The sequence below is a fragment of the Coccinella septempunctata genome, chromosome 1 (genome assembly GCF_907165205.1).
Source record: "Coccinella septempunctata chromosome 1, icCocSept1.1, whole genome shotgun sequence".
Taxonomy (NCBI): Eukaryota; Metazoa; Arthropoda; class Insecta; order Coleoptera; family Coccinellidae; genus Coccinella; species Coccinella septempunctata.
Genome location: NC_058189.1, coordinates 15,553,990 through 15,569,191, shown reverse-complemented (window position 1 = coordinate 15,569,191; position 15,202 = coordinate 15,553,990). Strand labels below are relative to the sequence as shown.

At 41.1% G+C, this 15,202-nt stretch overlaps 3 protein-coding genes across 4 annotated transcripts; 2 read left to right on the top strand and 1 right to left on the bottom strand.

Moving 5' to 3' along the window:
• Positions 1 to 641: 641 nt before the first annotated feature.
• Positions 642 to 12,352, bottom strand: LOC123321610. Its single transcript, XM_044909305.1, has 6 exons — positions 12,051 to 12,352; positions 11,717 to 11,719; positions 10,165 to 10,186; positions 9,412 to 9,759; positions 7,378 to 7,391; positions 642 to 955 (listed from the first exon to the last, which is right to left on the bottom strand). Exons 1-6 carry the CDS (start codon positions 12,334 to 12,336, stop codon positions 642 to 644), a joined length of 987 nt encoding a protein of 328 aa, XP_044765240.1. The 5' UTR covers positions 12,337 to 12,352.
• Positions 1,154 to 9,441, top strand: LOC123321618 (histone H3). Of its 2 annotated transcripts, XM_044909323.1 has the most exons (2): positions 1,154 to 1,580; positions 9,338 to 9,441. In XM_044909323.1, the coding sequence occupies exons 1-2, from the start codon at positions 1,209 to 1,211 to the stop codon at positions 9,347 to 9,349; spliced, it is 384 nt and encodes a 127-aa protein (XP_044765258.1). In that variant the 5' UTR covers positions 1,154 to 1,208; the 3' UTR covers positions 9,350 to 9,441. The 2 variants fall into 2 exon arrangements, with proteins under 2 accessions (XP_044765258.1, XP_044765250.1); XM_044909315.1 differs by lacking the exon at positions 9,338 to 9,441 and having other exon boundaries at positions 1,154 to 1,667.
• Positions 12,353 to 12,536: 184 nt separating the features above from the next.
• LOC123321632 (histone H3) lies at positions 12,537 to 13,050 on the top strand. Its single transcript, XM_044909348.1, has one exon. The coding sequence runs from the start codon at positions 12,592 to 12,594 to the stop codon at positions 13,000 to 13,002; it is 411 nt and encodes a 136-aa protein (XP_044765283.1). The 5' UTR covers positions 12,537 to 12,591; the 3' UTR covers positions 13,003 to 13,050.
• The last annotated feature ends 2,152 nt before the right edge of the window (positions 13,051 to 15,202 follow it).

Sequence of the window (15,202 nt, the reverse complement as noted above, 5' to 3'; positions counted from 1 at the left end):
TTTACGAATTTGTTCGGTTCGAAAATATGCTATATTTTAGTGGTGGAACAAAGCGCACAAATGAGATATCAAATAGAATTATTAATTCGGCTACGAAGGACCATTAATGAAGGCGCTGGACATACGCCAAACAATTTAGTAATCCAAAACAGGTCGCGTTTGGAAATGAATACCTTAACCAAAAACTTGAGTATTTTCTGCACTATACCGTTTGTACTAAATATCACATACCTCGCTTAATTCAGCACACGAACTTGAAGATTTGTATATCTTCTATGTATTAACATAGAGGGAGTGTTCGGTGATTAACCGAACACTCCCTCAGAATGGGACTACATCGGCGGGTACCGAGGTTTTAATTGTATTATAGGTTTCTCGTTTTCGAGTCTCAGGTCGGCTATGTAAAAATTTGTTTCTCGAAGATGAACGAAGGGTTTGGCCACAAAATCTACGAAGGATTCTCTTCTTTTCCGGGCTTAGTGATCTTAGTAAAATAATAAGCACATATCTTCAAGACAACTAACTTGATTCGAATAGACAATTAATTAGCAATCGACATCGATATTGCATAAAACGAACATTATTAAATCGTTGTGGTCCTGAGAAGGACCGTTTATATTACCACCTGAAAAATAACTCATTCAACCGCCGAAACCGTACAATGTACGTCCTTGACGTTTAAGGGCATATACTACGTCCATGGCGGTAACAGTTTTTCTCTTTGCATGTTCAGTATAAGTAACAGCGTCCCTGATTACATTTTCCAGGAACACCTTCAACACTCCACGAGTTTCCTCGTAAATGAGGCCAGAAATACGTTTGACACCTCCACGCCTAGCCAATCTCCTGATAGCGGGTTTGGTGATACCTTGGATGTTGTCTCGTAGTACTTTCCTATGACGCTTGGCTCCACCTTTGCCCAAACCTTTACCACCTTTACCGCGACCAGTCATGACTGTTGAGCGTTTAGAATTGTATAACAGCCGATACGTTAACGTAATCTGAAAGACAGAAACTCACTCTCCGACCAGTATTTATAAACTACAGCCGCCCCACCACAGAAATTCCGTATCATCCAATAGCTTTTCAGATACGCATTGGAACGGCAACGTAGTCTATAAATATAGGCCAACGGTGGTGGGAACGAATAGAATTGTTTAGATTGCGTCGCGGACCTGTACGTGTAGAGAAACTCGCTAACATTCATTATGGCTCGTACTAAGCAGACTGCCAGAAAGTCGACCGGGGGTAAGGCTCCGCGAAAACAATTAGCCACCAAAGCTGCACGTAAAAGTGCTCCAGCCACAGGCGGTGTGAAGAAACCTCACCGTTACCGTCCGGGAACCGTTGCCTTACGTGAAATACGACGTTATCAGAAGAGTACCGAGTTGCTGATCCGTAAATTGCCTTTCCAGAGGTTGGTACGTGAGATCGCTCAGGATTTCAAAACTGATCTCAGATTTCAAAGTTCCGCCGTAATGGCACTTCAAGAAGCTAGCGAAGCTTATTTGGTTGGACTTTTCGAGGATACAAACTTGTGTGCGATCCACGCCAAAAGAGTAACTATCATGCCGAAGGACATTCAACTTGCTAGACGTATCAGGGGTGAACGTGCCTAAATTTCGATTCGGGAATCTTGCATATCGGTTCTTTTCAGAACCACAAAACTCTAGGGATTTTTTTACTCGTACGATACTTCGATCGCCACGGTTATGCAGTTCGGCAAGAATGGAAATTACAGTGGTCGATTCGACCACATGATGTAAAACCATTTTCTCTGAATCTTTTTCTGAAATTTGTTTGGAGTCTCGGAAACACAATCAATTGAAATAATCGATTTACCGCATGCACTCATGTGTCACGAGCAATTCAGATGGTAAAAATTATTGCCTGACTGACACAACGGAAAAGCGAATTTTTGATAAGATTTCGTAATGTTTCGGAGCCACATCAGACGAATTCTTAAAAAATTTTCGAATTGTAGTTTGCCGATTCTCGATTCGACAAAATATGAAACCATCAACTGTTTAATCAATTCGTTGTTGAAATGGTTTGACATTTTAGGTCCCTATAAATCTGTCTAATCCTGACAAACCAAGGTGCATCTATTGCACATCGTAGCAGCTTGTTTTCCGTGGCCTGAATTCTTTTGATATGGCTCTTTGTCGTGAAACCCCAGGCAACGGCAACTGATCCTAATGCCAGTTGTGAATTGATGCCTAGCAACGGCTTTAATAATTTTCTCTTTCGACATGTGGCTTCTTCCCATCGGAGGCTAGAGAGCGGTGTTACACTAGCAAGGCACCTCAAAGAACTTTTACAATTTTTATGCCCTCGTTTTGCTCTCATTTTGCTCCGTTTTGCTCAGCACCTGTCACATCTATATATCTCATAATTCATGATGTTCAATCGCGTATTTGGTTGTATTCTTGTTTCCTGTAAGGCTATAATATCAGGTTTTCTCTCTGATATTATTTCTTCTATCTCGGGTTTTCGAGTTCTGACCCCGTTTATGTTCCAGGAGACTATTTTAAGGGAATTTTTTCTAGTTGTATGTTCCATTATTTCAGTTTACTGAACATTCCTTGGAGTTTTTTCTCCATCTCTCTTTCAATTTTCAACATGATTTTGTTGAAAATTTTTTCAGTAAAAGTGTCTAAATCGTCGGCGGATTCAGAGACTTTTCTGTTTTCTTTTGTTTTGTTGATCGTAGGTTTAGCTTGGGGCATTTTCGGTTGCTCCTTCTTCTGTACTGGTTTGGATGCTTCTTTTTTCTTGTCGTCTACTTAGGAGAGGGTGGGCTTCTTTTTCTCCTGGACTTTTTGAGGAATCGTGCTCTGCTGAGCCGATTTCTGGCCTGTTTTCCTCTTCCTTGTCACAAATTTGAATTTGCTACATCCTGTGTAGCTTGCTGGATGGCCTTCTTCACCGCACAGAACGCATGTGGCATTTCTCTCCTCACCTTTTCTGGTAAGCTCGCAATCTTTTGTGCAATGATTGCCCAAACATTTGACGCATCTGTATGGAAAAGAGCACTTGTTTTGGGCATGTCCGTACCTCTGACATCTGAAGCATTGGCTTGGATTTTCTGCCCTTCTTTTTGATTCCACTACAATGCAGAGATTGTAGAGGCGTCTTATTTCGAAAATCTCCTTTCTCTGAGTTTTGACCAGGTATAAGGGTATAAACTTTTTGGTTTTATTGGATGTCATTCTGGACACCTCGGCGTCATGGATTCCTTGGACCTTTAGATCATTTTTTTTTCATTATATCTAGGTCAGCATCTATTGGGAGATGCCTTATGACTGCGTAGATCTTTTTCTCTTCCTCCATCTGGTAGGTGAAGTACTCCTTACCAATCTGGTCAAAATATTTCGTAATGTTCCTGTAGTCGTCCACAGTGGAGGCTACTATCCCGATTCCGTCTTTTACGACGGTTGCTCTGTTGTAGCTGAATTTCTTCATGAAGAGAGCTTTTGAGATCTCTACCCTATCGGCTGTACCCATCGTCGTGATGGAAGGAATTCTATCTTTTTTAGGCAACTCCGTAGCTTTTTTGCGGTCTCTTCGTCTGAAGATGAACTTTCTTTACGCGCGCGTTCTGTGGGCGGCGCGTTCTGGGTTTTTGCAACTTGAGTTGCAAAATTTTTCTTCATTTTTGGTTCTGGAGCTACTACCTGTTTGGAGGTATTTTTGGGGACCGCTACCGGCTTTGCAATTTCTGCAAATATGGGGGATTTCTGTGCCGCAATCTGTTTTGCAATTTCAGCAAAACTAGGGGATTGAGGGGCTTTGTTTTTATTAACTTCCTCTCTCAAGAGGCATATCTCCCCGACCAACTGAGTCACGGTTTCAGTTAGTTTATTTATTTGAGCCTTCAACTGCCCATTCCCTTCTTTGAGCCTTACAAGCTCCTCTGTTTCTCCATCACTGAATTCTTCGGTGTCCGTAGCGTCCATGTAGGATCTCTGATCGTCTGAGACCTCCGACATGGATTTTGTCCGTATTGAACTATATGTGGTATTTCTGAATAATAATGAAATATTGGAAATCCTCACTACTATGTTACTATTAAGCTATGTGGCTAAGTTATATATTTTCTATACTATCAGAAAAATACATCGACTCATCAGTGATATCCGTGGAACCATCGATCAATGATCTGGACTCAAGACACTGAATTTGAACGAATTTCCGCTCTATAACACATACATTTACAGAACTTACAAAAAACTTCGGAAGTTCTATAGACGGAATCAAAACTGTGGGGTTCCACAGGGATCCGTCTTAGGACCCATTCTATTCAACATCTATATTAACAAACTGTTTTCGCTGGACGTTGATGATGATATTGTTGGCTATGCAGATGATACGGCTATATTTTTCATGTCGGATGACTGGGCAACACTAAGATCTAAGATGGGAAGTGGTTTGCAGGTGTTGAAGGACTGGTTGGATGGAAGATTGTTAAGGATGAATATCAAGAAAACTTGCAATGCAGCAGGTTGCCCCACGTTTGACTGCTTACATATGGAAGGAGACACAACATTTGAGATTCTACCTGTGAAGACATATAAATACCTGGGTGTGATGATAGACTGTCACCGGTCACCGGAGATGGGATATACATGTTAACAGTACAGTGAAAAAATTGAGATTCATTTTGTACATTTTTCGACGACTTAAGCCTATTCTCCTGTAGAGATATTTGAGAACTTTGTATTTTGTCTTAGTGGAAAGTCATATTAGGTATGGCGTAGCAGTTTGGGGTGGTGCGTTGCATACACTTTTGAAGCCGATCGAAGTCATACAGAGGAGATTCCGCAAACTCATTTACTCGAGGGATGGTAGGTACCCCTGTACCGCTGTAAGGATCATTTTGTCGCACCATTGATGGTTAAGAGAACAACCCAGCGATCATACAGTTTTTTTGCTCCTAGGATGTATAACCGGCTAGGAGGTTAAGTCCTTGCGGGCTCTTCATCTGTTCAAAAAATATGATAATAATAATAATTGTTAAAAATTGAGCGAAGCCCCCCTCCGACCTCTCTCTAGTCGACGCTCCTGTCCAGCTCCGGTGGCCACGTATGGTACCCCGATTCGGCGGTGCGCTGGTTGAACGACGCAGCGGCCCCACTTTCCGTGTTTTTCAGAAGTGAAAAACCACACATTCACATATTTTCTTAAGATTCTCTTTGTTAGCTCTGTAGAGGTGGCCTCTCTCTGCTATCATTGTGCTTTTGTAACACCTCATTTTCACGTCCACCTCTTCTAGTTCTTAATTTTCAAGTCATCTCGCATCAATCCTGGTGCTAAATTGTTCATCTCATAAGGTAAAGTACTCTCAGACTGCTCAACATCATAAATTACACCATTTTCATGATAATTTCATTGTAATGAAATTAGTCCACGTGCAAGAGATTCGGAATCTAGAAATAGATTCCGAATCCTTGCTAGCACTGCTCAATTGAAATGTCCACTCAAGTCAAATCGAACCATTGTCTTCTCAGAACTATATATTTTATTATATTTCATAATTTATATTAGTCCGGGAAGTGGCGTCACTTTTGAACTAGTGATCGATCTTCACACGAATTTTTTATGATGAGTATTTCTCCACTTGTACATATGAGGTCCGCGCGTCAGTCAGTCCAATAGCGGTGGGCGTGGGCGTGGGAGGCGGTGAAACTCGCCGAAAAAATCTAAAAAAAAAGTGATTGATCTGCACGTGAAACTTTGTAATAAGGTAAATTATTCATGATTATGAGTAAAAATGGGCGTCAGTCACTTTCCCGATGGTGGAAACATCGTCAGTCAGGCGGTTGAAGTGGTCGGAAAAATCTGAAAATTGACAAGTGACCGATCCTCACTTGAAATATGATTATTTTAATCAAATTGAACGCAAAAATGGACGTTAGTCAGGTTAATAGTGGTGGATTCTGCGTCAGTCAGGCTTCCAAAGTCAAGGGCAGTGACCAGCTTCCTTTGGCGCGCTGCACCTTATGCAGTTCGAATGACGCATATTCCACCGGGATCGTGCCGGCTGACGATTATTTATCGAGTGTACATAACAATTACTTGTTTATACAGAGTGTTTGATCATATAAATAAATAAATAAACTTTATTGATTCTTTTGGACACTTAAGAAATGTATAGGACAAGTCATATATTATAACAAATACAAGGGAAAAAAAAAATAACAAATTCAACAAATAGAGTTTTTAGGGAACTCCTCCATAGTGTAGTAACACCTGTTGGTTAAAAGGAACTTAACTTCTCTCTTGAAAGATTTTCCACTCATTGATTTCAAGCGACTGGGCAAATATAATTTGATACCTATATAACTCGGTGAGGACTCATATTTAACTGTATGATGCCTAGGGGAAGGCTATGGTATCAGTGTGTCATGTTTCATACCCATGAAAATCAGAGCATTTCCTGTATTTTCCGATGTTCAGGTGGATATAAACAAGACAATTAAGGATGAATTTACAAGGGAAGGGAAGAATACGAAACTAACTGAAGTTTGAATATAAGCCTTATGACGCTTTTCTGAGAAATGAATTGTTGAAATATTTCCTGATTGTAGGAAACTACAAGAAAATTGTTCGAAAATTGTGTTCATTCAGAAAATGAAATTCAATTTGGAAACCAAAGAAAAATCGCGGACATCGAAAGTTTTCCGCCATTTTGAAATTTTTTTTCGGAGTTCTTCATCTTTGATGAATTGAGCACTCAGAAATACTCCGATGTGAGCAGAAACCGTTACTTTGAGGTTTATACATAACTGAGCACACTCAATAGAATATTGCTCAAATACGACGTTGAACACCTTATTTCTCGCTTATGCGTCGAAAACGGGGTATATGTCATAAGACAAAAGTGATTCTCCCGATGTCATTTACCCACTATATATGTTTGTCCAGTTTATGATGAAACACCCTGTATAAACAAGTAATTGTTATGTACACTCGATAAATAATCGTCAGCCAACACGATGCCGGTGGAATATGCGTCAGTCGAACTGCATAAGGTGCAGCGCGCCAAAGGAAGCTGGTCACTGCCCTTGACTTTGGAAGCCTGACTGACGCAGAATCCACCACTATAAACGTACTGACGGCCATTTTTACGTTCAATTTGATTAAAATAATCATTTTTCAAAATTTCAAGTGAAGATCGGTCACTTGTCAATTTTCAGATTTTTCCGCCCATCTTCAACCGCCTGACTGACGATGTTTCCACCATCGGGAAAGTGACTGACGCCCATTTTCAATCATAATCATGAATAATTTACCATATTACAAAGTTTCACGTGCAGATCAATCACTTTTTTTTTAGATTTTTTCGGCGAGTTTCAACGCCTTCCACGCCCACGCCCACCACGGTCGCGCTGACTGACTTTCGATTTCGAGTACAGTAATAGTGCAACTCTCTAATTAATCACATTTGAGTTGGAGATAAATCACTGATAAAAAAGTGACACCACCTCCCGGACTAATACGTGTATGTGTTATCGGAAGTTTAATTCGTTAAAATTTTCAAAGTTGGTGTTTTTCTGCCAGAGTCCAGGTCTAGATCGTTGGCAAGCATCAGGTGAGCTTATTTTTCGTATATATTTCCTGATTTTTCTCATAGCGTAGAAAATCTCTGGTGAGTCGTTGTTTTTTTGCATGAGATATATTTTTTTTTGTCTTGAAAAATTTTATTTCAAATTGCTTTGAGTAGTATAGTAATTATAAATTTAAAAATTTTAAAATGTCTGACTACTCGGACTGCGATTCCGTAATGGAAGAAGACGCGTTAGAAATCGCTAATGTCTTGTCCGAACACGCTATTTTGAGAGAGAAGAACGCAAGTTTAAAAACGAGGGTGAATGAGCTAGATAGATGCGTGTCTGGCTTAGTGGCTGAAATTAAAAATCTCAGGCAGAGTCGAGTTGCAGGAGGGAAATAAGGAAAGTCCTTACTCCAAAGAACTCAAACATGACGTGTCCAAAAATGTCCGAGACGTGACCTTACCGGTTCAAAAGCAGAAGATTGAGGTGGTCAAAACCCCTCAAAACAAAATTTCCCCACCCGCCAAAAGAGTGAGAAAAAACAGCTCTTCGTCAAATGAAGAGCTCAATAAGAAAAGAGTCGTGACACCCCCAGCCTCACAGAGGCTGGGCAATCCAGTGGAGGAGAAAAGAGAGTAGGTCCCCCCAGTTACCCTTAGAGGAACGTCAAAATGGACGTCAATTTCTAACGCGTTAATGCGAAACGGCATTAATTGTAGCAGAGCGACAGCAGTGAAGGACGGAATTAGGGTCGTCCCACAAACCCCCCAAGATCACCGAAGGATGACTGAATTCCTCCAAAAAATCAATAGAGAGTTTCACACTCTCCAACGAGAGGAGGAGAAGAAAATTTACGCGGTACAATAATATATCGATATTTTTTTCACCCTTGCCCATCCATATCTCCTCCAAAAACTCCTAAAGTATAAATGAGCAAAACGAACGGACTGATGAGAAAAACGGAACAAAACGAGGGCTTTCGATCGAAACGAAACCAATATCGGATAGATTCGTTGAGGTGCTGCTGAGCAAAACGGAGCAAAATGAGAGCAAAACGATGGCATAAAAAGCGTAAAAGTTCTTTGAGGTGCCCTGCTAGTGTAACGCCGCTCTCTACCCTCTGATAGGAAGAAGCCAGATGTCGAGAGAGAAAATTATTAAAGCCGTTGCTAGGCATCAACTCACAACTGACATACGGATTCAGTTGCCTTTGCCTGGGGTTTCGCGGCAAAGAGCCATATCAAAAGAATTCAGGCCACGGAAAACAAGCTGCTGCGATGCATCTTGGTTTGTCAGGAATAGACAGATTTATAGGGACCTAAAATGGGAAACCATTTCAACACGAACTGATTTCAACAACGAATTGATTAAACAGTTGGTGGTTATTTTGTCGAATCGAGAATCGGCAAACTACAATTCGGAAAATTTTTAAGAATTCGTCTGATGTGGCTCTGACACATTACGAAATCTTATCAAAAATTCGCTTTTCCGTTCAGTGTCAGTCAGGCAATAATTTTTACCATCTGAATTGCTCGTGACATATGAGTGCATGCGGTAAATCGATTATTTCAATTGATTGTGTTTCAGAGACTCCAAATTTCAGAAAAAGATTCAGAGAAAATGGTTTTACATCATGTGGTCGAATCGACCACTGTAATTTCCATTCTTGCCGAACTGTATAATCGTGGCGATCGAAGTATTGTACGAGTAAAAAAATCCCTAGAGTTTTGTGGTTCTGAAAAGAACCGATATGCAAGATTCCCGAATCGAAATTTAGGCACGTTCACCCCTGATACGTCTAGCAAGTTGAATGTCCTTCGGCATGATAGTTACTCTTTTGGCGTGGATCGCACACAAGTTTGTATCCTCGAAAAGTCCAACCAAATAAGCTTCGCTAGCTTCTTGAAGTGCCATTACGGCGGAACTTTGAAATCTGAGATCAGTTTTGAAATCCTGAGCGATCTCACGTACCAACCTCTGGAAAGGCAATTTACGGATCAGCAACTCGGTACTCTTCTGATAACGTCGTATTTCACGTAAGGCAACGGTTCCCGGACGGTAACGGTGAGGTTTCTTCACACCGCCTGTGGCAGGAGCACTTTTACGTGCAGCTTTGGTGGCTAATTGTTTTCGCGGAGCCTTACCCCCGGTCGACTTTCTGGCAGTCTGCTTAGTACGAGCCATAATGAATGTTAGCGAGTTTCTCTATACGAAAAGGTCCGCGACGCAATCTAAACAATTCTATTCGTCCCCACCACCGTTGGCCTATATTTATAGACTACGTTGCCGTTCCAATGCGTATCTGAAAAGCTATTGGATGATACGGAATTTCTGTGGTGGGGCGGCTGTAGTTTATAAATACTGGTCGGAGAGTGAGTTTCTGTCTTTCAGATTACGTTAACGTATCGACTCTTATCTAAGACAATTCTAAACGCTCAATAGTCATGACTGGTCGTGGTAAAGGTGGTAAAGGTTTGGGCAAAGGTGGAGCCAAGCGTCATAGGAAAGTACTCCGAGACAACATCCAAGGTATCACCAAACCCGCTATCAGGAGATTGGCTAGGCGTGGAGGTGTCAAGCGTATTTCTGGCCTCATTTACGAAGAAACTCGTGGAGTGTTGAAGGTGTTCCTGGAAAATGTAATCAGGGACGCTGTCACATATACCGAGCATGCAAAGAGAAAAACTGTTACCGCCATGGACGTAGTATATGCCCTCAAACGTCAAGGACGTACATTGTACGGTTTCGGCGGTTGAATGAATTATTTTTCAGGTCGTAGTATAAACGGTCCTTCTCAGGACCACAACGATATAATGTTCGTTTTATCAAATATCAATATCGATTGCTAATAAATTGTCTGTTCGGACTAAGTGAGGATATGTACGTTTTATTTTCTACAGGGGCACCGAGATTCTCCAATGCCAACAAATTTTCTGAGAATGAATTGACTGGCTTTCGCAGCAAATCTAAGTTTTCTTTCTCAACCTTCATGATTCGATTCCAAAAGCTAAGTGCGAGAAACCGTTTATTATCGTACCGCTTCTCCTTCAAATTGGAAAATGCAATTTCATAATTTTCATGCGACATGGAAATACCCTTTATAATGGAAAGTGCTTCCCCCGACAAAGGACTGGCTAAGTATTGGAATTTCTCGATTCCGGACAATTGCTCATTTTCGTCGACTGATGTCGAAAATAGATCGACAAAGTTCTTCCATGTGCTTAAATCGCCGCTGAAAACAGGAAGCTTGGCGTTCGATGATCCATGTGAGCGTTTAGATGATGCGATACTTACATTTTCTATCGATTCGCTATGAATTGTCTGTATATCGAAATACATTTTCTCAATCTTCGCCCGCAGTTGATTTTCGGTTTCTAGGGACTCTAATTGCTCCGCTCCGCATATTGTTGGGCAATCTTGAATTGTATACTACCGAAGGCTTTGAAGGTAGACCCCAGAGTTTTGGAGCGAACTTTGAATGCCGGCAATTTTGTTCGATCACTTTCTGAATTCTGCAATGATCGCCGCATTTAGAATGTTGGTATTTCCACCGTGCTATGCTGCAATTCAAATGTCATGCGTGTTTTTTCGTCTAACTTCTATCGCCGCATTTAGAATGCACCCAGTTCGTTCAAAGTAAACCTTTCATTGTTTTTTACTCTGCAAAAGTCGTTTCTTCACACCTCAGAGACATTTTAACTCACTGAATGAATTCTGCGAAAGGTAGATACTGAAAAACGACTATTTTCGCAGAAGGTTGTTAAGATAAGGGTTGGCTCAGTACCGCCTATGGAAAATGAACTTCGACACTTCAGGTAACAATCTCGTTTACGAATTTGTTCGGTTCGAAAATATGCTATATTTTAGTGGTGGAACAAAGCGCACAAATGAGATATCAAATAGAATTATTAATTCGGCTACGAAGGACCATTAATGAAGGCGCTGGACATACGCCAAACAATTTAGTAATCCAAAACAGGTCGCGTTTGGAAATGAATACCTTAACCAAAAAATTGAGTATTTTCTGCACTATACCGTTTGTACTAAATATCACATACCTCGCTTAATTCAGCACACGAACTTGAAGATTTGTATATCTTCTATGTATTAACATAGAGGGAGTGTTCGGTGATTAACCGAACACTCCCTCAGAATGGGACTACCTCGGCGGGTACCGAGGTTTTAATTGTATTATAGGTTTCTCGTCTTCGAGTCTCAGGTCGGCTATGTAAAAATTTGTTTCTCGAAGATGAACGAAGGGTTTGGCCACAAAATCTACGAAGGATTCTCTTCTTTTCCGGGCTTAGTGATCTTAGTAAAATAATACGCACATATCTTCAAGACAACTAACTTGATTCGAATAGACAATTAATTAGCAATCGACATCGATATTGCATAAAACGAACATTATTAAATCGTTGTGGTCCTGAGAAGGACCGTTTATATTACCACCTGAAAAATAACTCATTCAACCGCCGAAACCGTACAATGTACGTCCTTGACGTTTAAGGGCATATACTACGTCCATGGCGGTAACAGTTTTTCTCTTTGCATGTTCAGTATAAGTAACAGCGTCCCTGATTACATTTTCCAGGAACACCTTCAACACTCCACGAGTTTCTTCGTAAATGAGGCCAGAAATACGTTTGACACCTCCACGCCTAGCCAATCTCCTGATAGCGGGTTTGGTGATACCTTGGATGTTGTCTCGTAGTACTTTCCTATGACGCTTGGCTCCACCTTTGCCCAAACCTTTACCACCTTTACCGCGACCAGTCATGACTGTTGAGCGTTTAGAATTGTATAAGAGCCGATACGTTAACGTAATCTGAAAGACAGAAACTCCCTCTCCGACCAGTATTTATAAACTACAGCCGCCCCACCACAGAAATTCCGTATCATCCAATAGCTTTTCAGATACGCATTGGAACGGCAACGTAGTCTATAAATATAGGCCAACGGTGGTGGGGTCGAATAGAATTGTTTAGATTGCGTCGCGGACCTGTACGTGTAGAGAAACTCGCTAACATTCATTATGGCTCGTACTAAGCAGACTGCCAGAAAGTCGACCGGGGGTAAGGCTCCGCGAAAACAATTAGCCACCAAAGCTGCACGTAAAAGTGCTCCAGCCACAGGCGGTGTGAAGAAACCTCACCGTTACCGTCCGGGAACCGTTGCCTTACGTGAAATACGACGTTATCAGAAGAGTACCGAGTTGCTGATCCGTAAATTGCCTTTCCAGAGGTTGGTACGTGAGATCGCTCAAGATTTCAAAACTGATCTCAGATTTCAAAGTTCCGCCGTAATGGCACTTCAAGAAGCTAGCGAAGCTTATTTGGTTGGACTTTTCGAGGATACAAACTTGTGTGCGATCCACGCCAAAAGAGTAACTATCATGCCGAAGGACATTCAACTTGCTAGACGTATCAGGGGTGAACGTGCCTAAATTTCGATTCGGGAATCTTGCATATCGGTTCTTTTCAGAACCACAAAACTCTAGGGATTTTTTTACTCGTACAATACTTCGATCGCCACGATTATACAGTTCGGCAAGAATGGAAATTACAGTGGTCGATTCGACCACATGATGTAAAACCATTTTCTCTGAATCTTTTTCTGAAATTTGGAGTCTCTGAAACACAATCAATTGAAATAATCGATTTACCGCATGCACTCATATGTCACGAGCAATTCAGATGGTAAAAATTATTGCCTGACTGACACTGAACGGAAAAGCGAATTTTTGATAAGATTTCGTAATGTGTCAGAGCCACATCAGACGAATTCTTAAAAATTTTCCGAATTGTAGTTTGCCGATTCTCGATTCGACAAAATAACCACCAACTGTTTAATCAATTCGTTGTTGAAATCAGTTCGTGTTGAAATGGTTTCCCATTTTAGGTCCCTATAAATCTGTCTATTCCTGACAAACCAAGATGCATCGCAGCAGCTTGTTTTCCGTGGCCTGAATTCTTTTGATATGGCTCTACACAACGGAAAAGCGAATTTTTGATAAGATTTCGTAATGTTTCGGAGCCACATCAGACGAATTCTTAAAAATTTTTCGAATTGTAGTTTGCCGATTCTCGATTCGACAAAATATGAAACCATCAACTGTTAAATCAATTCGTTGTTGAAATGGTTTGACATTTTAGGTCCCTATAAATCTGTCTAATCCTGACAAACCAAGGTGCATCTATTGCACATCGTAGCAGCTTGTTTTCCGTGGCCTGAATTCTTTTGATATGGCTCTTTGCCGTGAAACCCCAGGCAACGGCAACTGATCCTAATGCCAGTTGTGAATTGATGCCTAGCAACGGCTTCAATAATTTTCTCTTTCGACATGTGGCTTCTTCCCATCGGAGGCTAGAGAGCGGTGTTACACTAGCAAGGCACCTCAAATAACTTTTACAATTTTTATGCCCTCGTTTTGCTCTCATTTCGCTCCGTTTTGCTCAGCACCTGTCACATCTATATATCTCATAATTCATGATGTTCAATCGCGTATTTGGTTGTATTCTTGTTTCCTGTAAGGCTATAATATCAGGTTTTCTCTCTGATATTATTTCTTCTATCTCGGGTTTTCGAGTTCTGACCCCGTTTATGTTCCAGGAGACTATTTTAAGGGAATTTTTTCTAGTTGTATGTTCCATTATTTCAGTTTACTGAACATTCCTTGGAGTTTTTTCTCCATCTCTCTTTCAATTTTCAACATGATTTTGTTGAAAATTTTTTCAGTAAAAGTGTCTAAATCGTCGGCGGATTCAGAGACTTTTCTGTTTTCTTTTGTTTTGTTGATCGTAGGTTTAGCTTGGGGCATTTTCGGTTGCTCCTTCTTCTGTACTGGTTTGGATGCTTCTTTTTTCTTGTCGTCTACTTAGGAGAGGGTGGGCTTCTTTTTCTCCTGGACTTTTTGAGGAATCGTGCTCTGCTGATTTCTGCAGGCCGATTTCTGGCCTGTTTTCCTCTTCCTTGTCACAAATTTGAATTTGCTACATCCTGTGTAGCTTGCTGGATGGCCTTCTTCACCGCACAGAACGCATGTGGCATCTCTCTCCTCACCTTTTCTGGTAAGCTCGCAATCTTTTGTGCAATGATTGCCCAAACATTTGACGCATCTGTATGGAAAAGAGCACTTGTTTTGGGCATGTCCGTACCTCTGACATCTGAAGCATTGGCTTGGATTTTCTGCCCTTCTTTTTGATTCCACTACAATGCAGAGATTGTAGAGGCGTCTTATTTCGAAAATCTCCTTTCTCTGAGTTTTGACCAGGTATAAGGGTATAAACTTTTTGGTTTTATTGGATGTCATTCTGGACACCTCGGCGTCATGGATTCCTTGGACCTTTAGATCATTTTTTTTTCATTATATCTAGGTCAGCATCTATTGGGAGATGCCTTATGACTGCGTAGATCTTTTTCTCTTCCTCCATCTGGTAGGTGAAGTACTCCTTACCAATCTGGTCAAAATATTTCGTAATGTTCCTGTAGTCGTCCACAGTGGAGGCTACTATCCCAATTCCGTCTTTTACGACGGTTGCTCTGTTGTAGCTGAATTTCTTCATGAAGAGAGCTTTTGAGATCTCTACCCTATCGGCTGTACCCATCGTCGTGATGGAAGGAATTCTATCTTTTTTAGGCAACTC